This window comes from Lolium perenne, chromosome 2, assembly GCF_019359855.2.
Source record: "Lolium perenne isolate Kyuss_39 chromosome 2, Kyuss_2.0, whole genome shotgun sequence".
Lineage (NCBI taxonomy): Eukaryota > Viridiplantae > Streptophyta > Magnoliopsida > Poales > Poaceae > Lolium > Lolium perenne.
In genome coordinates, this window is record NC_067245.2 from 56684110 (window position 1) to 56707627 (window position 23518).

A 23518-nucleotide genomic window follows, 5' to 3' on the forward strand; every position below is an offset into this window, starting at 1 on the left:
ACGTCGGAGACGTATCAGCATCCCCAAGCTTAGTTTCTGCTCGTCCCGAGCAGGTAAACGATAAACAAAGATAATTTCTGGAGTGACATGCCATCATAACCTTGATCATACTATTGTAAGCATATGTAATGAATGCAGCGATCAAAACAATGTATATGACATGAGTAAACAAGTGAATCATACAGCAAAGACTTTTCATGAATAGTACTTAAAGACAAGCATCAATAAGTCTTGCATAAGAGTTAACTCATAAAGCAATAATTCATAGTAAAGCATTGAAGCAACACAAAGGAAGATTAAGTTTCAGCGGTTGCTTTCAACTTATAACATGTATATCTCATGGATAGTGTCAATGTAAAGTAATATAACAAGTGCAATATGCAAGTATGTAGGAATCAATGCACAGTTCACACAAGTGTTTGCTTCTTGAGGTGGAGAGAAATAGGTGAACTGACTCAACATAAAAGTAAAAAAGAATGGTCCTTCAAAGAGGAAAGCATCGATTGCTATATTTGTGCTAGAGCTTTTATTTTGAAAACATGAAACAATTTTGTCAACGGTAGTAATAAAGCATATGAGTTATGTAAATTATATCTTACAAGTTGCAAGCCTCATGCATAGTATACTAATAGTGCCCGCACCTTGTCCTAATTAGCTTGGACTACCGGGATTATCGCAATGCACATGTTTTAACCAAGTATCACAAAGGGGTACCTCTATGCCGCCTGTACAAAGGTCTAAGGAGAAAGCTCGCATTGGATTTCTCGCTATTGATTATTCTCAACTTAGACATCCATACCGGGACAACATATATAACAGATAATGGACTCCTCTTTCATGCATAAGCATGTAGCAACAATTAATTTTCTCATATGAGATTGAGGATATATGTCCAAAACTGAAACTTCCACCATGGATCATGGCTTTAGTTAGCGGCCCAATGTTCTTCTCTAACAATATGCATGCTCCAACCATAAGGTGGTAGATCGCTCTTACTTCAGACAAGACGAACATGCATAGCAACTCACATGAAAATCAACAAAAGGTAGTTGATGGCGTCCCCTGGAACATGGTTATCGCACAACAAGCAACTTAATAAGAGATAAAGTGCATAAGTACATATTCAATACCACAATAGTTTTTAGGCTATTTGTCCCATGAGCTATGTATTGTAAAGGTAGAGGATAGAAATTTTAAAGGTAGCACTCAAGCAATTTACTTTGGAATGGCGGAGAAATACCATGTAGTAGGTAGGTATGGTGGACACAAATGGCGTAGTGATTGGCTCAAGTATTTGGATGCATGAGAAGTAATCCCTCTCGATACAAGGTTTAGGCTAGCAAGGCTATTTGAAACAAACACAAGCATAAACTAGTACATCAAAACTTATATAAAAGACATATTACAAGCATTATAAGACTATACATCGTCTTCCTTGTTGTTCAAACACCTCACTAGAAAATATCTAGACTCTAGAGAAACCACTCATGCAAACCAAATTTTAACAAGCTCTATGTATTTCTTCACTAATAGGTGCAAAGTATATGATGCAAGAGCTTAAACAAGAGCACAACAATTGCCAAGTATCAAGTTATTCAAGACATTTTATCAATTACTACATGTAGCATTTTCCGTTTCCAACCATATCAATTAACGAAGCAGTTTCAACCTTCGCCATGAAAATTAAAGGCTAAGAACACATGTGTTCCTATGAACCAGCGGAGCGTGTCTCTCTCCCACACAAGCATTTATTCAAACAAAAACAAAAACAAGAAACATACAGACGCTCCAAGTAAAGTACATAAGATGTGACCGAATAAAAATATAGTTTCAAGAGAAGGAACCTGATAATGTTGTCGATGAAGAAGGTGATGCCTTGGGCATCCCCAAGCTTAGATGCTTGAGTCTTCTTGAAATATTCAGGGATGAACCACCGGGGCATCCCCAAGCTTAGACTTTTCACTCTTCTTGATCGTAGTATATCATCCTCCTCTCTTGACCCTTGAAAACTTCCTTCACACCAAACTCGAAACAAACTCATTAGAGGGTTAGTGCATAATCAAAAACTCACATGTTCAGAGGTGACACAATCATTCTTAACACTTCTGGACATTGCTCAGAGCTACTGGAAGTTAATGGAACAAAGAAATCCATCCCACATAGCAAAAGAGGCAATGCGAAATAAAAGGCAGAATCTGTCAAAACAGAACAGTTCGTATTGACGAATTTTATTGAGGCACCAGACTTGCTCAAATGAAAATTCTCAAATTGAATGAAAGTTGCTTACATATCTGAGGATCACTCACGTAAATTGGCATAATCTTCTGAGTTACCTACAGAGAATTTTGCCCAGATTCGTGACAGCAAAGAAATCTGTTTCTGCGCAGTAATCCAAATCTAGTATGAACCTTACTATCAACGACTTTACTTGGCACAACAAAATACTAAACTAAGATAAGGAGAGGTTGCTACAGTAGTAAACAACTTCCAAGACACAAAATAAAAATAAAGTACTGTAGCAAAATAACACATGGGTTATCTCCCAAGAAGTTCTTTCTTTATAGCCATTAAGATGGGCTCAGCAGTTTTGATGATGCACTGGCAAGAAATAGTATTTGAAGCAAAAGAGAGCATCAAGAGGCAAATTGAAAACAAATTTAAGCCTAACATGCTTCCTATGCAAAGGAATCTTGTAAATAAACAAGTTCATGAAGAGCAAAGTAACAAGCATAGGAAGATAAAACAAGTGTTGCTTCAAGATTTTAACCATATAGAGAGGCATTTTAGTAACATGAAAATTTCTACAACCATATTTTCCTCTCCCATAATAACTTTCAGTAGCATCATGAGCAAACTCAACAATATAACTATCACATAAAGCATTCTTATCATGAGTCTCATGCATAGAAGTATCATTAAATTTGGCATAAGAAGAGTTATTCTCATTAATAGTAATTGGAGCAAGATTATTATCAAGAATTTGAACATGGTAAACAAGTTGCATATTAAGGGAATTGTTTTTGGTAATCCAATCATGACTATGACAAGCCTCATAAGGATAGTTATAACCTATATCATAGCATTCTTTATAATAATCATCAAAGATCGGAGGCGCAGTGTCATCATAAGAAATAGAATAGTTATCTTTCACAGTTGGTTTATCTGTGTCCATACCATCATTGTTATTAGAAGGAGATGTATCAAGCACATAATGATCAGTAGAAAAAGGATTTTCAAACACCTCTTCCCCAAGCTTAGAGCTTTCTATATCATTATGGGAGGAAGCATGGATAGCACTGACACTATGGCAATTATTATCATTTTCAGAATTAGTTTCCCAGAGATTTGTAATATCAAAAGTAGTGTGCTCATTCAAATCATGATCGCTAATGTATGTAAAGGGCATAGGAAGATCATCGTATTCAGATTCATTATCACAATAATCATTAGGAGCAACATACTTACGGTTACCTAGCGTTATCTCATTCACGCGGGGATACGCCGTTACCTCTCTCTTTTTATTCTCCTTCTTCTTCTTCTTCTTCTTCTTCTTCTTCTTCTTCTTCTTCATTCCCTTCTTCTTCTTCTCTTCCTTCTCCTCGTTCCCTTCTTTAGGAGGAAGAGGCTTGAAGGGTGGCTTGTCCGCATAACCTGATTTACTTTCAGAAACAATAGAAGAAACTTGGGAGGATCCCTCCTTTTCATTAATTAGTTGAAAACACACAACGATCCTATCATATTTTGGCAAGGTGTCATCTTCTAAAATATTTTGTATGTAAGTATTTGTATGGCTATTATCAATGCAATAAGAAAAACACCCATGCAGGACATCATCAATATCAAGATCATTAATATGTAACAAAGAGATTTTTCTCGACAGTTCTTCACACCCCAAAAATAAAGTAAGTTCATCATGCTGATTAGGAGTAATTTCATCATCACAATACAAATTTGCAGCACTCATTGGGTTCAAATTATCATTGGAGGAGCATTGAAAATTAAAATGACCCACTTCATGGCAAACTTCACAAATAAAAGGATAGAGGGCACAAACTTTTTTACCAAGATCATCTAGAGCCCTAAACCACTTTCTAGTTTTTTCATTAGCATGATGGATACAATATTCATCTTTGATTTGATTAATTCCACAAGGTCTATGTATTCCACAAAAATTAACATGCTTATAGGAAATAACATTCTTAGGAGTTTGAGCATGCTTATTGCAATAATTAACAACAATTTCATTCTTCATGCAAGCCTCTTTAAAAGGTTCATGATACTTATCAAAATTCTTTTTAGGCAATTCAAAATGAGAAGCAAAGGCTTTATAAAGATTTGCAGCAATTTGAGAGTCAAGACCATAAGTAGCACTCATATTTTGAAATTTATCGGTATCCATAAAAGCTTCAATGCATTCATAGTCATAATTTATACCTGACTCTTTACCTTTGTTGTTCTCCCATCCTTCAGCGTTGTCCTCAATCCGATCAAGAAGATCCCACCTAGCTTCAACCTCCTTGCTTGTGAAAGATCCCTCCGAACAGGCATCCAGATAGTCCTTGTGTTGTCCTGAAAGTCTCGCATAAAAATTGTTAACAATAACATTACGGGGAAGCTCATGAATGGGACATTTGAGCATTAGTGACTTCAATCTCCCCCACGCTTGAGAAATACTCTCTTCATCACGAGGATAAAAGTTATAAATATAATTCCTATCAATGTGCACTTCATGAGGAGGATAAAATTTAGAATAAAAGAGAGATGCAATTTCCTCCCAACCAAGAGAATGACTATTCTCCAACAATTTATACCAATGCGCCGCTTACCGTACAAATAAACAGAGAATAGCTTCTTCCTCACTTCATCCATAGAGATACCTGCACACTTGAATAACCCGCATAATTCATGCAAAAACAGTAAATGATCTTTAGGATGGACAGTTCCATCCCCTTCATAGCGGTTATCCATAACACGTTCAATAATTTTCATGGGTATCTTGAAAGCAGTACTTGCAGTTGGTGGATTTAGAGTATCACAAGCATTATTAGAGTTATCGCATATGGGAGATAAAGCATTATCAGAACAAATTTTCTCCCCTAAAGATGGGAAGCCAAAAAGATCACAGAAACTAGCTTCCCCAAGCTTAGACTTATTCATAGCATTAGCAGTGATTGCGTTCATACCAATAATATTGCTACTAGCATGCAAATGAGGTTCCATAGGTTCTTTAATTTTCGCATCACACAATTCATGTCTTAGCTTAGGAAATAAATTAAGAAGCTCATAGTTATATTCCATTATGCCTAACTAGTGTAAAACAAGAAACAAAAAGATGCAATTGCAGGATCTAAAGGAAATAGGTTCGAGCACAAACACAATGGCGCCAGAAGAGTACTGTTACCTGGAACCGGAGTATGAGTGCCTTTTACCTTTCCTCCCCGGCAACGGCGCCAGAAAATAGCTTGATGTCTACGCCCCCCTCCTTTTCCTGTAGACAGTGTTGGGCCTCCAAGAGCAGAGGTTTGTAGAACAGCAGCAAGTTTCCCTTAAGTGCATCACCCAAGGTTTATCGAACTCAGGGAGGAAGAGGTCAAAGATATCCCTCTCATGCAACCCTGCAACCACAAAGCAAGAAGTCTCTTGTGTCCCCAACACACCTAATAGGTGCACTAGTTCGGCGAAGAGAAAGTGAAATACAGGTGGTATGAATAAGCAGTAGCAACGGCACCAGAAAAGTGCTTTGCCCAGGACAGTAAACAAGCAGTAGTAACACAGCAGTAGTAACACAAGAAACAAAGAAACAAGCAGCGATAGCAGTATTTAGGAACAAGGCCTAGGGATCATACTTTCACTAGTGGACACTCTCAACTTTGATCACATAACAGAATAGATAAATGCATACTCTACACTCTTGTTGGATAATGAACACCATTGCGTAGGATTACACGAACCCTCAATGCCGGAGTTAACAAGCTCCACAATTCAATGTTCATATTTAAATAACCTTAGAGTGCATGAAAGATCAATACGACTAAATCAAGTACTAACATAGCATGCATACTGTCACCTTCACACTATGTAGGAGGAATAGATCACATCAATACCATCATAGCAATAGTTAACTTCAAAATCTACAAGAGATCATAATCATAGCCTACGCCAAGTACTAACACGGATGCACACACTGTCACCATTACACCGTGCAGGAGGAATAAAACTACTTTAATAACATCACTAGAGTAGCACATAGATAAATTGTGATACAAAACACATTGCAATCATAAAGAGATATAAATAAGCACTTCACTATGCCATTCATAACAGTGAATAAGTATTCTGTGAAATATAGCCTAAAAGACCCACACGGTGCACACACTGTCACCTTTACACACGTGGGACAAGGAGTCTCCGGAGATCACATAAGTAAAATTCACTTGACTAGCATAACGACATCTAGATTACAAGCATCATCATATGAATCTCAATCATGTAAGGCAGCTCATGAGATTATTGTATTGAAGTACATAGGAGAGAGATGAACCACATAGCTACCGGTACAGCCCCGAGCCTCGATGGAGAACTACTCCCTCCTCATGGGAGACAGCAGCGTTGATGAAGATGGCGGTGGTGTTGATGGAGAAGCCTTCCGGGGGCACTTCCCCGTCCCGGCGGCGTGCCGGAACAGAGACTCCTGTCCCCCAGATCTTGGCTTCGCGATGGCGGCGGCTCTGGAAGGTTTCTCGTACCGTGGCTTTTTTCGTATCGAGGTTTTAGGTCAGGGACCTTTTTATAGGCGAAGAGGCGGCGTCAGAGGGTCGACGAGGCGGTGACACCATAGGGTGGCGCGGGCCACCCCCAGGCCGCGCCGGCCTATGGTCTGGTGGGCCTGTGGCCCCCCTCTGGCGACTCTCGGGTGTTCTGGATGCTTCCGGGGATTCTAAGATCTTCGGCGTTGATTTCGTCCGATTCCGAGAATATTTCCTTACTAGGATTTCTGAAACAAAAAACAGCAGAAAACAGCAACTGGCACTTCGGCATCTTGTTAATAGGTTAGTTCCAGAAAATGCACGAATATGACATAAAGTGTGCATAAAACATGTAGATATCATCAATAATGTGGCATGGAACATAAGAAATTATCGATACGTCGGAGACGTATCAGACGGTAACATACTCACCCTCTCCTCATCTCCACCACACTCCCGTGTTCTTGTTGGAGATGGTTCCTATACCGGTCACTCAATCCGGACATGCGTCTCTCTCTACAAATTCACCGCGCACACTTTCCCTTCGTGGTGTTCTTGTTACTCCTCGCATTGTTAAAAATCTTATTTTCATCTGTCAATTTACCACTGATAATTTATGTTCAGTTGAATTTGACCCGTGGGGTTTTTCTGTGAAGGATCTCAGGACAGGGGTCGTGATTCTCAGGTGCAGTAGCACGGGTGACCTCTATCCGGTCACCTCGACGCCATGCGCCCTCACCACCGTCTCCCCGAACTCCACCCTTTGGCATCGGCGCCTCGGTCATCTTGGTCATGGTGCTCTCCAACGCCTTGTGTCATCCGCGTTCCTCCCATTCACCAAAGTTTCCCCCACCCCTAGTAATTGTCATGATTGTCAACTAGGACGTCATGTACGGTTACCTTTTTCGGCTTCTACCACACAAACTCATCGTGCTTTTGAATTAATACATTGTGATTTATGGACATCACCTGTGGAGAGTGTTTCTGGCTATAAGTATTTTTTGTCATCTTGGACGATTTTACTCATTATTTGTGGACGTTTCCTGTGCGGTGTAAATCTGAAGTGTTTTCATTGTTGTCTAACTTTCGCAACTATGTTGTCACTCAGTTTTCCCTCTCCATCCAAGCAATTCAGATGGACAATGGCAAAGAGTTTGATAATCATGCTCTTCACGCCCTTGCCGCCGCACACGGTATCCTCCTCCGTTTCTCATGCCCATACACGTCTCCACAGAACGGTAAAGTTGAACGCATTATTCGCACCGTTAATGATATTGTTGGCACTTTGCTTTTTCAAGCTCACATGCCGACTACTTTTTGGGTTGAATCTCTTCACACCGCCACATACCTCCTCAACCGCATTCCCACTAAAGCTATTTCCGCGCCATGCCCTTTTTTCGCCCTGTTTTCCGTGATTCCTACTTACTCTCATATCCGCACTTTCGGCTGTTTGTGTTATCCTAACACCGCTGCTACTATGCCACATAAACTGTCTCCTCGTTCGGTCGCCTGTGTTTTCCTAGGTTATACATCCAACCATCGGGGCTATCGCTGCATGGATATAGAGTCTCGCCGCATCATCATCTCACGGCATGTGGTTTTTGATGAGAATCAGTTCCATTTTGCTCTCGGTTTTTCGGTTACTAACTTGCAGCAGCACACCGCCTCACCACCGCTCGACGTCGACCCGATCGACGTCTCCGTCTCGGTGTCCGTGCCCCCATGCACGCCGGGCCGCGTCGCTCTGCAGAGGTGCATCGGCCCGCTGGACCTCCCTCTCCACCAGCCGTCTACGCGCCAACGCCTTCGGCCTCACGCACGTCGGTTTCCACGCCAGCCCCCTCACCAGCGTCCTCACCACCAGCCTCTCCGAGCTGGGCCTCGCCAGCTCCTGGGCCGTCTCCCGCGGCCTCCCCTGCCTCGCCGTCTCCCACGACACCGGCCTCCCTCGCCTGGGCTTCACCAGCACCTGGCCCCTCACCGGCTGGTCCGTCTCCTGCGGCTTCGGACGATGACGAGGCTGCACCGCCTGACGCCGCGCCACCGCCTCCCGCCCCGACCGCTCCAGTTCACCACATGGTGACTCGCCGTCAAGCCGACAAGGTCTTCAGCCCGCGCCCCCGCCTCAACCTCCACGTCGACACCGCCGCCTCTCCCTCGCCGGTCCCTAAGTCAGTTTGCGGTGCTCTCAAAGACCCGAACTGGCTAGCGGCCATGACCGACGAGTATGGCGCTCTCCTCGCCAATGACACTTGGGATCTTGTCGTCCCGCCTGCGAATGCCAACATCGTCTCCGGCAAGTGGATCTTTCGGCACAAGTACAAAGCTGACGGCTCCCTAGACCGCTACAAAGCGCGTTGGGTGCTTCACGGCTTCTCACAGGAGCACGGCATCGATTTCGACGAGACATTTAGTCTGGTGGTAAAACCCACCACCATCCGGACTATTCTCTCTATCGCCCTCTCCGCCAACTGGAAGATTCATCAACTGGATGTGAAGAATGCCTTCCTCCATGGGAAGCTCTCCGAGGTGGTCTTTTGTCATCAGCCCACCGGGTTCGTTGACTCTGCCCGCCCCGGTCATGTGTGCCGCCTCAACCGGGCGCTCTACGGGCTGAAGCAAACCCCTCGCGCCTGGTATCATCGGTTCGCGACTTTTGTCACCGCCTTCGGCTTCACCTGCTCCAAGTCGGATACATCGCTCTTCATCCTTCACGGCATACACGGCACGACATACTTGCTCCTCTGTGTCGACGACATCATCCTCACGGCTTCGTCTACGGCCTTACTCGAGCGCGTCATCACCGCCCTCAGTGCTGAGATCGCCATGACCGATCTGGGCGAGCTTCATCACTTCCTCGGCCTTGCCGTTCGACGGGATTCCCAGGGGATGTTTCTCTTCCAGACCCAGTACGCTCTCGAGATTCTCGAGCGTGCCGGCATGAGCTCCTGCCACCCCGCGTCCACGCCTGTGGACACCTCGCCGAAGCTTGCGGCCGAGGCTGGTCGTCCTGTCGCCGATCCCTCCGCCTACCGCAGCTTGGCGGGTGCTCTTCAGTACCTGACATTCACTCGTCCGGACATCGCCTACGCCATGCAGAGGATTTGTCTTCATATGCACGACCCTCGGGATCAGCACTTGGCTTTGGTCAAACAAGTTCTTCGGTACGTCAAGGGCACGCTTCGTCACAGTCTCCAGCTCACGCCTTCCGTGACGGACCGCCTCGTCGCCTACACCGACGCGGACTGGGCTGGCTGTCCAAACACTCGGCGCTCCACCTCTGGGTACTGTGTCTTCCTCTGCGACAAGTTGATCTCTTGGTCTTCCAAGCGTCAGCACACAGTGTCTCGCTCTAGTGCTGAAGCGGAGTATCGTGCTATCGCTGACGCCGTCGCCGAAGCAAGTTGGCTTCGCCAACTCCTCCAGGAGCTTCATCGCCCGCTTCATAGTGCCACTGTTGTCTTTTGCGACAATGTGAGCGTTGTGTACATGTCCACGAATCCCATCCAGCACCAACGCACCAAACACATCGAGATCAACCTTCACTTCGTTCGAGACCGTGTTGCGTTGGGGCACATTCGAGTTCTTCATGTGCCATCGTCTCGACAATTCGCGGACATCTTCACCAAAGGCCTAGCATCACCGTTGTTCTTGGATTTCCGGTCCAATCTCAGCGTCCGAGAGTCTCTCGTTGCGACTGCGCGGGGGGGGGGGGGGGGGGGGGGTTTGGCAAACCAAATATGGCCAACATATACCTAGCATATTCGGTTTATACCCTGCCATATTTAATGCTTGATATTTGGCCATTACGGTTAGGATTGGTATCCATATATATCTTGTGTAAATGCCTACATATATGAGATAAGTGAAAGACCACAATGTGTGGTAAATCATTCTCCTATTCTAATTCTGTCATTTACAAATCAACTAAACACCTCAGTTATGAAGAGGTACAATTTAATCTCCACCGTTTATATCACTGAGTTTGGGGGATGGGTTGTACCGGAGCAAATCCCAGAAAGAAAACATATTGCACAGTTGCAGCGTGTAGCTTCATTCCAAGACAAACATGCAATGAAATTTCCGTTCTATAAATTTTATATCAGCTCCACTTATGAGCCACACTCTGCATCTCACTGTAATAACATGCCGAAAATAAAATTAAAAATCAAAGAGAAAAAGAGCCCACCAGGACAGAATTACGCACAGGGATGCATATGCAATCCTAAAACCCTAGACAAATAGCAGCACCTCACCTCGCCCTCTCTCTCATATGTACAGTACATGCACACGCATGACAGCATGCACGTCGGCGGCGTCAAGCCTTGTCGTCGGCCGCCACGTGCCACACCCAGAACTCCTCCTTCTGCTCAGCCCCGCGCTTTCTGGGGCTACCCTTGGGCGACCGGAGCCTTCGCCGATGGTGGACGCCGACGTCCCTCACCGCCCTCGGCCTCTCCTTCTTCTCCTTCGCGTCCGGCTCCGGCGCGGCCACGAAGAGCACCACCGGCCCGTCGGCGGCAAGCACGTCCTCCGTGATGGCGAGCAGAGGCTCGAGCTCCTTCACGACGGTCGACATGTCCGGCCGGTTCTTGGGGCTGCCGCTCAGGCACTGGTACGCCACCGCCGCCGCCTTCTGCGCCGCCGTCGCCGGGTACCGGCTCTCCAGCGCCGGGTCCATGATCCTGCGCGCCAGCCTGAGCGGGTCGCGGAGCCCGGGCCGCGCAAACTCCACCAGGTTCTGCTCCCTGCTGGCGCGGGACTTGTCCACCGCTCGTCGCCCCGCCAGGATCTCCAGTAGCACCACCCCGAAGGTGTACACGTCGCTCTTCGCCGTGAGGTGGCCCGTCATGATGTACTCCGGCGCCGCGTAGCCGTGGGTGCCCATGACCCGGGTGGACACGTGCGTGTCGTCGCCCACTGGCCCGTCTTTGGCCAGCCCGAAGTCCGACAGCTTCGCCTTGTGATCCTGCTTGGAGATAAAACCCATCAGCAACTTAGGTTCACCATTTCGGCCTTTTAGGCCCAAATTATTATGTATAACAGGCCGAGAGAATTGGCTTACCGAGTCCAGTAGGATGTTTGAGGCCTTGAAGTCGCGATAGATCACCGGCTTCTCGGCGTCGTGGAGGAAGGCCAGCCCTTTCGCGGCGCCGACGGCGATGTTCAGCCGGGTCGACCACGGCAGCACGACAGGCACCTCTGCAAGACATCACAGAAGAAAGAAAACATTTTAAGATTCGAGCTAAAGCTTATTCGCAAGTCAATCGTTCATTCCTATACGCTGGGTAAGGAATTGTCGATGTTCCGACAGTGTTTGTCTCTAGTGTAAGTACACTTGCGCTTATTCTTTTCATGCTTTCTCGGGGAATTTTTCATGGATGTAAAGATATTCAACGCGTTAGGAGATACCGCGACGACTATTGACTAAAGAAGATATCGATCTCAATCAGTGAGGCTGGGAAAATGTGGCTACGATAAATTAATCGCGACACCGATCTGGCACCTAGCTATCTCAGTGAGCTCACTTGCTTCTGACCTCCGATCTACCTTCTGGTGCAATCGTGAAGGCAAGATTCAGAGGCCAGTCAAATTTAGTTGGTCAGAGCGCAGAAAATCTTGGAAGGTAGCTGAGGAAAAACCGGGTCGCCCTGCAACTAAACTAGTTTTAAAACAGTTGGTAGTACTAGTTGCCAACTTGATAGAATTTTGAATTCAGAATCTGCATTTTCTCCATCGCCATGACAGGCAAATGCAAGCTCCTGAGTCCTGAGGCAGGTCAACCAACTTATCTCTATTGCTAGAGGCTAGAGAGGCAGTAGATCTAGCTAGAGCATTTTCTACGGTTAGGTGCTACTCCTCCATGCTTGATCAAGCAGGATTATATGACTGAAAGAAAGCAGCAAAATGGGCAAGTGTAAATAAAATGCAGGAAGCAGCTTTACTTACGTTGGTCGAAGAGGTGGTTCTCGAGGCTGCCTTGGGCCATGTACTCGTAGACGAGGAGACGGTGCTCCTCCTCGCAGCAGTACCCTACCAGCTTCACCAGGTTGGGATGCCGGAGCTGCCCCAGGAAGATCACCTCTGCCTGCACGCAAGAACAACAAAACCACACGCACGGGCAGGGTCACATCAGTGTCAGGGAACAGCATCCATCATTTTTATCGCTACAGTATTAGGTACCTCACCCGACTCTATCCGGCCGCCGGCCGGCTGCCGGAACTGTCACATCGCTCAACAAACCTAGCTAGCTCCCTAGTTTTTCTGGCCAGTTGCCAGTTGCCACACGCACGTCTTAATCTTGGTGTCAGTCAAGATATTTTATGTCTGTTTAGCTAGCGTTGAATAGTACCATTTTGGATTAATTACAGTTCAGGAAATACTAAAGCACTAGGCGCATAAAATTTTGCTGGAATTTCACGCGAAACTGTTCAATTCCCATTGAATCAGAAGTATCTGAAGGAGTGGTTACATATACATGCTCATTTCAGGAGGACTAGCTAGCTTAACTTGCCTATAAGCATTGCTTGTTGCTCTAGGTTACAGGTTTCTTCCCTTACAAAATTGGACTGGGTTACTATAGATTAAAAATGATTGGTAAGCTAAGCTAAGGACTCCTAGATAATTCCTGCCATGGTAGCTTTTAAATCTCAATTACTTATAGAGTTACTCAATGTTGCACCAGATGTAAGGATTGTATTCAGTGATCCTTGTAAGGAAACCCTTAACCATAGCTACCCAGCTAGCTTGTTGGTTAACCACAAAGGTCGCTACTCTTCTACTGTAAGCTAGAAATCCAAATCCTATTCCCCCAAGCCCAAGCGTTAGATCGTCTTCGAATTTAATTGGGAACTCTTCCATGAAAAGCTAGTTACGGCAGCCGCATACTACTAAGCTAGCATAGCATCTGTTGGCCTGTTGCTATTGCACACGCAAAGATCGATTAATGGAGTGATGAGGACACGTGGAGCTCGGACGTACCAGCCATTCCTTGTGGCCCTGCGCGCCCTCGGGGTCCCAGAGCTTGACGGCGATGGCCTGCGCCTTGAGCCCCGGCTTGTCGACGAAGCCCTTGTACACGGGCCCGAACCCGCCCTCACCGAGGAAGTTGTCGGAGGCGAACTCGCGCGTCGCGGCCCGGAGCTCGGCCACCGTGAACACGTGCAGGTTGGAGCCGACGAGGGACACCGACAGGTCCTCGTCCGCCGCGCCGCTCAGGTCCGTGAACGACAGCCGCCGCCCACCGCCGCCTCCGGAGCGCGGACGGACCTTCTTGTGGCCCTGATTGCCCGTCCCGGCGCCGCAGTCGGCAGCGCCGAGGCAGCCGCCGAGGAGCGACCTCCAGGGCGACGAGGACCTCTCCCCGGCCTTGATACTGTCGTTCCTCATCGGCGGCTACCTTTGTCCTGCAACGTCGTCGCCGCTTAATTAGCATATATCGCCGCCGCGTGTCGTGTGGGACAAGCTCGCGATCAGATGTGTGGGTAGCAGGAGAAAAGGAGAGGAGAGAGCTGATGCTGCTTCGCTCGCGAGCTGTGGCGAGGCCGCATCTGCTGGTTGGTCCGAATATATAGGCGCGACCTTTAATTCTGCTTGCCTTGGCCTTGGCTAGGGTGACATGGCGATGTTGTGTTTGACTCTAGCTTGGGAGGAAAAATAATGCGATAATTAGGTTTATTTTTATACAAATTGGTTGCTGTCATGGTGCAGATTTCACTGTGGATTGACTATTTCATCGGGATTTTTGAATGGGAACGAGGAAGAGGGCAACGTACGTGCCTGCGGCAACTTTGCCAACCTACCCCCACACTATAGATTGCGAATTAGTAAGAGTGTGACTTGTGACATGTAAGAGTAGCAGCTATTTATTTGTGTTTGATCTGGTATCTTTCCATTTGGCAAAAAGTAGAAGAAATCAACTAATGTTTGATCTGGCATCAATTCAATGCCTTTTTTTCTTTTTTTTCGGGGAAGACTCATCTTTTCAACAAAGTTGGTTTTGCGATGGCCTTGCGCCATTTGTATGTCACATTTATTCAATTCTGAAAAACACAGGTGACTCATCGGTTTCATGCAAACTTTGTTAATGTCATGTTTAGTAGGGTCTCAAGCTGATATCTGAACAGAATTTTGGAATATTGCAAATATCTCAAATAATCTTATCAAAAATGAGCTGTCACGTGCGATGTCTCATGGCTTTCACGCTGAACGACCAATGTTATGGCTAGAATCGTTGCATAGTTTGTGATAGTGTGCCTATATTGTGCACACATGTGAATCTTGAGATGGCGAATAATGTGGCTAGAGAAAGCTTTCATTTTGTCGCACTAAAAAGCTATTTTTCCATTTTCCGAGTCCCAAAAATGGGGTGTTTTGTGAAGCAGCCACCAAATGAAAATTTCACAATGATACCACACCATTTTTTAAAAATACTAGACCACATTAAATGCATAATTTCCCCACCGGGGTTATCTTAAACATTTTTGTCCACCCCTCTAAAAAAGACAAATTTCTGCCAAATCGGTAGGAAGTCGGTCAGATTTAAACTACATTTACATGATCTAATGCTCATGATTTTTTGGAAAAAAAAAATTTTATGTTCAAATTATGATATAGATGTCATATTTGGATTCCTCTCATTTTTCCGATCGATTTAGACATATTATTTGTCAAATTCTGATTTGCAGATTTAAAGATATTAATTATTCCATATTAAATAGAAAGTACAAAAAAATCATTTTATTCATTTGAATTCAAGATTACTATTAATTATTCATTTTACATAAGTAATTGTTTGGAATTCAAAAAGATAAAGAGTTGCGACATCAAGGAATATGTGTTCGTAGGATTGATATGGTAGCATTATCAACAAAGTGACATTTCTTTTGTGTAAGCTCGTCCGGAAGGACAGAGAAGTTAAGAGTGCTAGGGCTGGAGCAGTGTGAGGATGGATAACCGATCGGGAAGTTTGATAATGAGTGCAATGTGACCTAATATTAAGTGTAGTTAGAGTTAAAATGGTCCATATGAGAGATTAACAACATTATAAGAAAATCTGAAAAAATAAGTTTGAATTTTTTTTAAAAAAAATTCGAGCTAGAATTGCGAAACGGTCGTTAATTCTATGTCGATGACGCCGTCGGCATATGATGTTGTGTCGACGGCCAACCTGTACCGACGGCAAATGGGTCTATGCCGAGAACATATTGTACCGACGACGAGGTGCCGACGGCAATTCTAGCTGTGCCGACGGCATGGCAGCCGTCGGCACCTCAACTGTTCCCGTAGTGACTAGCTCATGTGTTTTGTGATGATCAAGTTTTCCTGATCACGAGTATTGTTAAAGTAACAAAATACCAACAATAACGATAGTATATTGTTATAAGAACAAGGGCATTGAACGGATCCAATTCAATGATGTACTACGAGATAGTATCGTCACAAGTTGTTAGTATAATTATGTTGTTAACTTAGGTACAAATCCTTAGACCATGAGAATATCAAATATCCTCATACCGGAAGGTGTACTTTGGTTGTTACCAAGAGTTGCCCATGACAGGGTGACCATAATGGTACTGATCGGTATATATATTCAAAAGTATGCCTGGAGACTTGGATAGTTTGAGATGTGGATATTGCTCCTCCCGGCGATGGAGATATACACTATGGACCCTCTCGGTATTACGGTATCACATAATCGTCTGCATAGACATTTCATCACAATGATACGGAGGATACCATAATACACAAACAAGTAAATATAATGATGCCTGAACAAAGATTGTAGGTATAGTGATAAAAGGGTTTGCATCATAGGGATGCCAAAATCTCACATTGGGTTATCATTTGTGTCTTGTAGCAGTAGGGATTAACATATGGATAAACATGAGGTTCGTTAGAAGTTATTCATGTACGTGTGGAAGCCATCATGGACGTCCATTGTACCGATGTTGGTTATTGATCTGGAAGGGTTTCAGTCATGTCTACGTATTACCGTAATAATTTAAAGTAATTAAATCTATTGTGGGAGTTTTATTTGTGGTATGTGGTTGGGAGAAATGTTCGTAATAGTTCTGGCAACATCAGAATAGATTCGGCGATGTATCGTCGAGAGTGCGTTAGAATTGTACTGTATATTTTTTATAATGTTGAGAGAGACTATCGACAATTAACTGAAGTTATCAAACTGGTTTCAGGGTATTTCAGAATTATTCTAGGAAATTAATAAGGAGAAATATTGACTCCAAACTTTATTAAGAAGTGCCAGAGGGGTGTTGGGAGGCCGAAAATACTACTCCCTCTGTCTCAGTTTAACAGGCGCACTCGTAGTTTAAGACAAAGTTTGACTATTATTTTAGTTAAAATATATAAATTATATGTCTATAAAATTATACCATTAGATTCGTATTCACAAAAGGTTTCTGATGATATAAATATTTAACATATATTTTATATTTTATTGACCAAAATAATGGTCAAAACAATTTTTAAACTAAGTGCGCGCCTCTTAAAGTGAGACGGAGGAAGTAGTTTGGGGTAGTTACTCCCCTTAGTTCCCAACTCCTCTCATCGCTTTTCTCTCTGCCCATGTCGTCTTCTACCTCCTCGCTAACTGGTTGTTTCTACCATGAGATGCAAACAGAAGGAAGGAAAACGAGATCTGCTGGCCTATTTAAGTGGAGAGATTTTAGCTGCAATTAAGGGCATGTACAATGGTGATATCTTAGCAATGCCACCTAAGATAAATGCTGATGTGGAGGAAAGAGAAAGTCAAAAAACGACTTTGCCTTCTCTTAGCTAAGAGATTATTTCTTAGCATAATCTGTCTCACCACATATTTAGGATGGCTAGTTACTAAAGATAAAACTAAAAAATAACCCATTGTACATCATGTTTTACTGTCATATCTGGATTACATGGCAGAGTTAAGATAAGATGGTCTTATCAACCATTGCACATGCCCTAATAGAATTGTAACGTCCCCGAGGACTCCGGTTTTGTTGCCCTGTCTTGTATTACCAAATTTCCTCTCTGGACTATAAAATTTAAACAAGGGAGTAGTATCATAGGTAGATACCGTATCATAGCACGTAGATCTAGAAAAAATAAATGTTAAATAAATATTGTATACATATTTGCATTGAGATACTACAGATCAATACATTTAAGAAAATTATGATAGCAATACATGATACCATGCATTGTAAAGATAATATCATACTCCCTTCATTCTCAAATAAGTGAGCGTGTGGATTTTTAAAGAAAGATTATCAAGTGAAGAGAAAATTGTATTGAGAAGATGCAAAACAGCATCTCTCTCTTTTTTAATTCTTTCACCTCAAATGAGTTATGCGCATGTATAAATGAAGATAACATGTGCTGAATATTTTTTTTTGAGTTTTAAAGCAGTCGATCCTGCCATCCGATTAGATAGAATAGAAAGATTAATTACATAGAGTCTTTGCGAGAGCAAAGATCAGTTCTCCAAGCCCACAGCCAGGAGAGGGCAGCAAGCGTCAGTACTAAAGCCTGAAACCTTTAAAAAACAACCTCCAGGTCTCCAGGATCATGAGAGTGAGCGAAAGCTCTCTGCGCTATATCCTCCCAAATAATGTGAGCCACAATGTCTGGCATCAACGACTCGTTGCGGAAAACTCTTCTATTCCGCTCTTTCCAGATGCCCCAAATGGTGTAGATGAAGGCACCATTAGCCTCCCTTCGTTTCCCGCTTTGAAGTGTTGTGACCATCCCGTCCCACCATGAATTTAAGCCTTGCCCAAGCACAGGTGGCGGCACCCCGATGGTGCCATTCCACCCAAAAATCTTGTCGCGAACCGACTTGGCGAAACTGCAGTCCAAGAGTAGATGTTGCACCGTCTCCGGGTGTATCCTGCACAGTTTGCAAATGGGGTCATGTGGCCACCCCCGAATCGCCAGATTGTCCGCCGTCAAGACCTTCCCGTGGAGCGCCAGCCAAGCAAAAAATCGGCACTTCGGCTCCGCATGCGTGTTCCACACCTTGGCCGTCCTGAACGGAGGATAGGCCCCGGCGAACTGACAGCGATAAGCCGAAGCCGTAGAGTAGACTCCTGAAGCGGTCCAACGCCAAGAGATCGCATCTGCACGTGGCTGCAGCACCACCTCTCGAAGCGCTGTCCAAAGCTTGACCAATTGGGCGAGCTCCGCCGCAGTGGAAAGGCGAAAAAGGGAGCGCAACCAGTTCCTATCCTGCAACTCCTTGAGAAGAGACTTGCGTGATGCGATGGCGAAAAGCTCTGGGTACTGCAGCTTGAGTGCGCCTCCGGGCATCCATCGGTCATGCCAAATAGGCACTTGGCGCCGTCCCCAATAGTGATATCCGTTGAGGCCCTGAACAGATCCATATCTGTGGCGTCGCAAGGAAGAGTCATTCCTTGCCAAGGTCTTGCCTGGTCGGCCCAAGCATACCAAGGCCAGCGAAGCCGCAAAGCCCGTCCAAACTTCTCAATGTCGAAAATGCCAAGGCCGCCCAGCTCTTTAGGTCTGCAAACTGTGCTCCAGTTGACCAGTGAGTGCGGTCGCGATCCCGATGCCGCTCCAGGCTTCATCCAAAGGAAGCCGCGCTTAATTTTCTCAATCCTTCGTATGATCCACTTGGGCAGCTTGAAGACAGCGAGGTGGTATATGACCATGGCGGACAGAACAGAGCGGCAAAGAAGCACCCTTCCCGCCCTGGTGAAGTGTTTTCCCCACCATCCCGCGAGTCTCGCACCCAGCTTGTCAATGAGGGGCTGGAAGTGAATAGCCTTAAGCCTAGAGTGATGGAGTGGTAGGCCAAGGTAGGTGCACGGGAACTCCCCGCGCTTTGCCGGGAAAGTCTGCAAGGCTGCCAATATTTGCTCCTCGGTGCACCGTATTGGAAAAGCCTCTGATTTTGCCAGGTTTGTCCGCAGCCCACTCGCATCCCCAAATGTGGCCAAAATCTGTCGTACCACACACATATCCTGCGGGTCTGGGCTAACAAAAATTCCCGCGTCATCGGCGTAGAGAGAGACGGTGGAGCGAACCGGTCGCGGCCTGATCTGACGAAGGATGCCTTCCTCTGTAGCAAGCCGGAAAAGGTGGTGCAATGGGTCGATCGACAGAATGAAGAGCATCGGCGATAACGGGTCCCCTTGTCGAAGACCACGAGCATGAGGAATTTGAGAGCCTGGCTTTCCATTGAGGAGGATCTTCGATGATGCCGTAGAAAGCAACATGCAGATCCACCTCCTCCATCTCGGCCCAAATCCCATGGCCTGAAGCAGCTCAAGCAAGTATGACCAGTTGACTGTGTCAAAAGCCTTGGCAATGTCCAACTTTAGAAAGAACCCTGAGAGCCTGGCTTTCCATTGAGGAGGATCTTCGATGATGCCGTAGAAAGCAACATGCAGATCCACCTCCTCCATCTCGGCCCAAATCCCATGGCCTGAAGCAGCTCAAGCAAGTATGACCAGTTGACTGTGTCAAAAGCCTTGGCAATGTCCAACTTTAGAAAGAACCCTCGAATATTCTCCTTAAACATCTCCCTGATCAGGCCTTGCACATGAAGAAAATTGTCATGGATGCACCTCTTTTTGATGAATGCAGACTGGCTCGGAGAGATAAGTGCAGGTAGGTTTGGTGCTAGGCGTGATGCAAGCATTTTGGAGAAAATTTTGGAGAAGCTGTGGATGAGGCTGATTGGTCTGTAGTCTGCTATAGAGCCCGCTTCCGCTTTCTTTGGGAGAAGAACAATGTTGGCCTTGTTGAGAAGGCCAAAACATGACCCACCCTGTTCCGCGAGGGCCACCATCGCGTCAAACAAGTCTTCGCTGATAGTCTCCCAGCACGAGCGATAGAAACGGCCAATGAACCCGTCGGGGCCAGGCGCCTTCTCCGCCGGCAAGGCGAAAACCGCAGCCTTCAACTCCTCCATACTGAAGGGTGCCTCGAGGTGAGAAAGATCCCTCTGCGCATAGCCCAAAGCCTCCCAGTTTAGAGCGGCCGATCTTGGCGGTGCGGCACCGAGAAATTCGCTGAAGTGCCTCGTAAGCGCCTCTTCCTTCTCACAGTGAGTGACCGCTAACCCCGCTGGCGTAGCTAGCATTTGGATGAAATTCTTTCGCCTTCTACCGTTTGCTCGCAGGTGAAAGAGCCTTGTGTTTGCATCTCCCAATTTAATTGTGGAAAGTCTCGCTCGTTGCCTTATGCGCATTTTGTTTATCGATGCCAGACCCACAATCTTTGCCCGAAGACTCGCCTGTAGCCTTCTCTCCGCTGTAGATAGCGCCCTCGCCTCTTCTGCCACATCCAGCCTCCCAATAACCTCTCTGGCAATGGCCATCTGTAACCTCAGGTTCCCGAAGTTTTTCTTGTGCCAGCCCTTAAGCGCCTTGGCTGTGCGTTCAAGCTTCACATGGAATCGCCGCAAAGGGTCACTTGTGTTTACCTCCTCGTCCCAAGCCTCTAGCACCGTATCATGGAACCCCTCCATCCGCAACCAAAAAGCTTCAAATCTGAAGGTGGAATATTGTGGGCTGAATATTACTGAGTTTGATTTTTGTGCAACGAGAGAGGATTATTTTTTACTATTTTAAAATGCATTTGAAAAATAGAAGTACACTAGTATGATATACACAAGATATTTTTATACAATTACTCGGAGTACTACGCATTGCAAGTAGTGTAAAGGAACATCACACTTTGGAGTTCGGGCCATGGAGCTCACGCGCACGATGCCTGATTCCTACCTAATTCAGGACCAGTACGTACCTAGTCGCCGCGCGCACACGGGGCGATGCATTGCATCCACACGCCGCGCCAACGCGTCTGAGCCAGGAAGACGACGGCTACGTCGACAAAAGCTAGCGAGCTGGTGCGCGCCGAAAAGCGCACGTCCTTCGTTTCGCCCCGTACATACATAAGCTGGTTATACTGATACCGTACCTGAGCCCAAAAGGAAGAAAAACGGCGGACCGGCAGCGGCAGCGGAGCGCTCCCAGATTTGCTTGGTCTAGTCGCCGTCGCGTCGCTTCATTTTTGTGCTTGTGATCGACGGTTAATTACCAAGCAAAACACAAATAAGCTCTCCCTTCCTGCAGAAAGAAAATTTTCTAGACATAGATACTTCTAAACCCGATACTATTACTTAGTCTAGCTAGGAGTAAGGTTGCGAAGTTTTGCTGATCCTTAAGTTACAGTTAAGTCGGGAGGGGGAGTTCTTCAGACCGTTTATTCGGAACTTGTCATTTTTCGCCTAAGCTACGTAGTTTTAATTTGGGTATGAAAATATACATGCATGTACATACATGCATCCTCTACGTGCAAAAGTTTTATTTCAAATTTTTGGATCCATAGAAATACGAATTTTTGGCCTAGCATGTTATCACATGTACAATTAAATATAAATCCATACTACATAAGAAAAACTTTGCGCAACATATTCAGCGTTGAGCTCTTCTTTAGTCGATCAAAAATAAATAGATATAAAAAAAGAACGTTGTAGTATGTTGGTATTTTGAGCTAACCCTAACTACTAGAACCCTAGATAAACTCGTCGGGATATTCTAAACTAGCTCACCGGGCTTCTAGGGGGCATCGGCGGCAAGCTTACTTGCTCTCAGGGGAGTAGTTGAAGACGATGTAGCAGCCGCGGTAGAGGTACTCTGTCTGCTCCTGCTGATCACGAGGTGGCAGCGTGCTCCTAAGCATTAGAGACGTTGGTCTCCTAGGAGTGGTGGATGATCTCGTGGAAGACGGAGTCATCCTCAGAGTACTCGCAAGAGTCGTCGACGGCCTCTTCGTGGTGGGCAGGATCTAGGAAGTGACAGAAGCACGCGCCGCTAGCCGCAACACACGATCCGTGGAGGGGAAGCTCGTGCAGCGGCATGCGATCTTCCCGCCTCGGCATCTGTCGTGCACAGGCTCGTGGACCTGCAACCCGAGCCACACAAGCGCATGTGGCTCGAGAGGGCACCGCAGTGGTGGGTCGCTTCCGACACTCGTGCCCTCCACTTTGGGGAGGACAACGGTGCGAAGCAGCGCGGCGAGGCAGAAAATTTTAAACGCTAAACCCTAAACCCTAAAAACCAAAAAAAAATAAGGACCATATTTTTTTGTTATATCTGCTAGAGATGTTCTTAGTTGTGTCTTCCTTTTCTTCTAGAGTGTGGGATGGATCGGAGGGAGAGTCATCTCTGTTGTGAACTTGTGACGGTGATGTGTTGGGAAGATCCGTGGATCGATCTTGGATGTGGTGCAAAAATTGGCACGCGGAAAATGTGCAAGGGAAAAGGGCGGAGACGTCGACAGTGTCTGCCGTGCCTTGGCGCACAGCTTAGTAAAAGATTAATTCGACGTTTTGGTGGTTTTCGGTGTCTAGTAGCAGTACTATTTTCTTCACTAACAATTAATTAAGCCAGGAACTGGTCATGAACTCATGATGTTACTGGTTGAGAGATGAGATGTCGAGCAAGTAGGCTGCCTGCCTACGTCGACCAGTAGAAACGAAGCTAGTGTGGAGGAGCATTGTCAACGTGCAGCTCGTTTCCGCGAAGCAGCCCCCTCGCTCTCGCAAGACACAGACGATACATGTGACCACATTATCTGAACCGAGTTTTGAAAAAAAAAACTCAAACCTGACGAAGAGGTGAGAAACCCCCAACAGCGCCCAAATGGGGATAATAATCGAGGGGGTTTTTTGATGCGAGACCCAGGTATTGAAACCGGGTTGGTTTGGTCCAGCTGGAGGGAATAGGCTCGAAGGCCACCAC

The 23518-nt window shown here is 45.7% G+C and overlaps 1 protein-coding gene across 1 annotated transcript; it reads right to left on the bottom strand.

Annotated features, from left to right (window-relative positions):
* Positions 1 to 10816: 10816 nt before the first annotated feature.
* On the bottom strand, positions 10817 to 14303 carry LOC127332694 (serine/threonine-protein kinase RIPK). The gene is made up of 4 exons (XM_051359016.2): positions 13728 to 14303; positions 12696 to 12834; positions 11812 to 11948; positions 10817 to 11715 (listed from the first exon to the last, which is right to left on the bottom strand). The coding sequence occupies exons 1-4, from the start codon at positions 14133 to 14135 to the stop codon at positions 11065 to 11067; spliced, it is 1335 nt and encodes a 444-aa protein (XP_051214976.1). The 5' UTR covers positions 14136 to 14303; the 3' UTR covers positions 10817 to 11064.
* Positions 14304 to 23518: the final 9215 nt, after the last annotated feature.

Bases quoted from the DNA above. Each gene is read 5' to 3' on its own strand.
- LOC127332694 (XM_051359016.2), bottom strand. From the start codon at position 14,135: ATGAGGAACGACAGTATCAAGGCCGGGGAGAGGTCCTCGTCGCCCTGG. The intron at 11,949-12,695 runs GTAAGTAAAGCT...GATGTCTTGCAG, and splicing joins GAACCACCTCTTCGACCAAC to AGGTGCCTGTCGTGCTGCCG. The intron at 11,716-11,811 runs GTAAGCCAATTC...ATCTCCAAGCAG, and splicing joins CAAACATCCTACTGGACTCG to GATCACAAGGCGAAGCTGTC.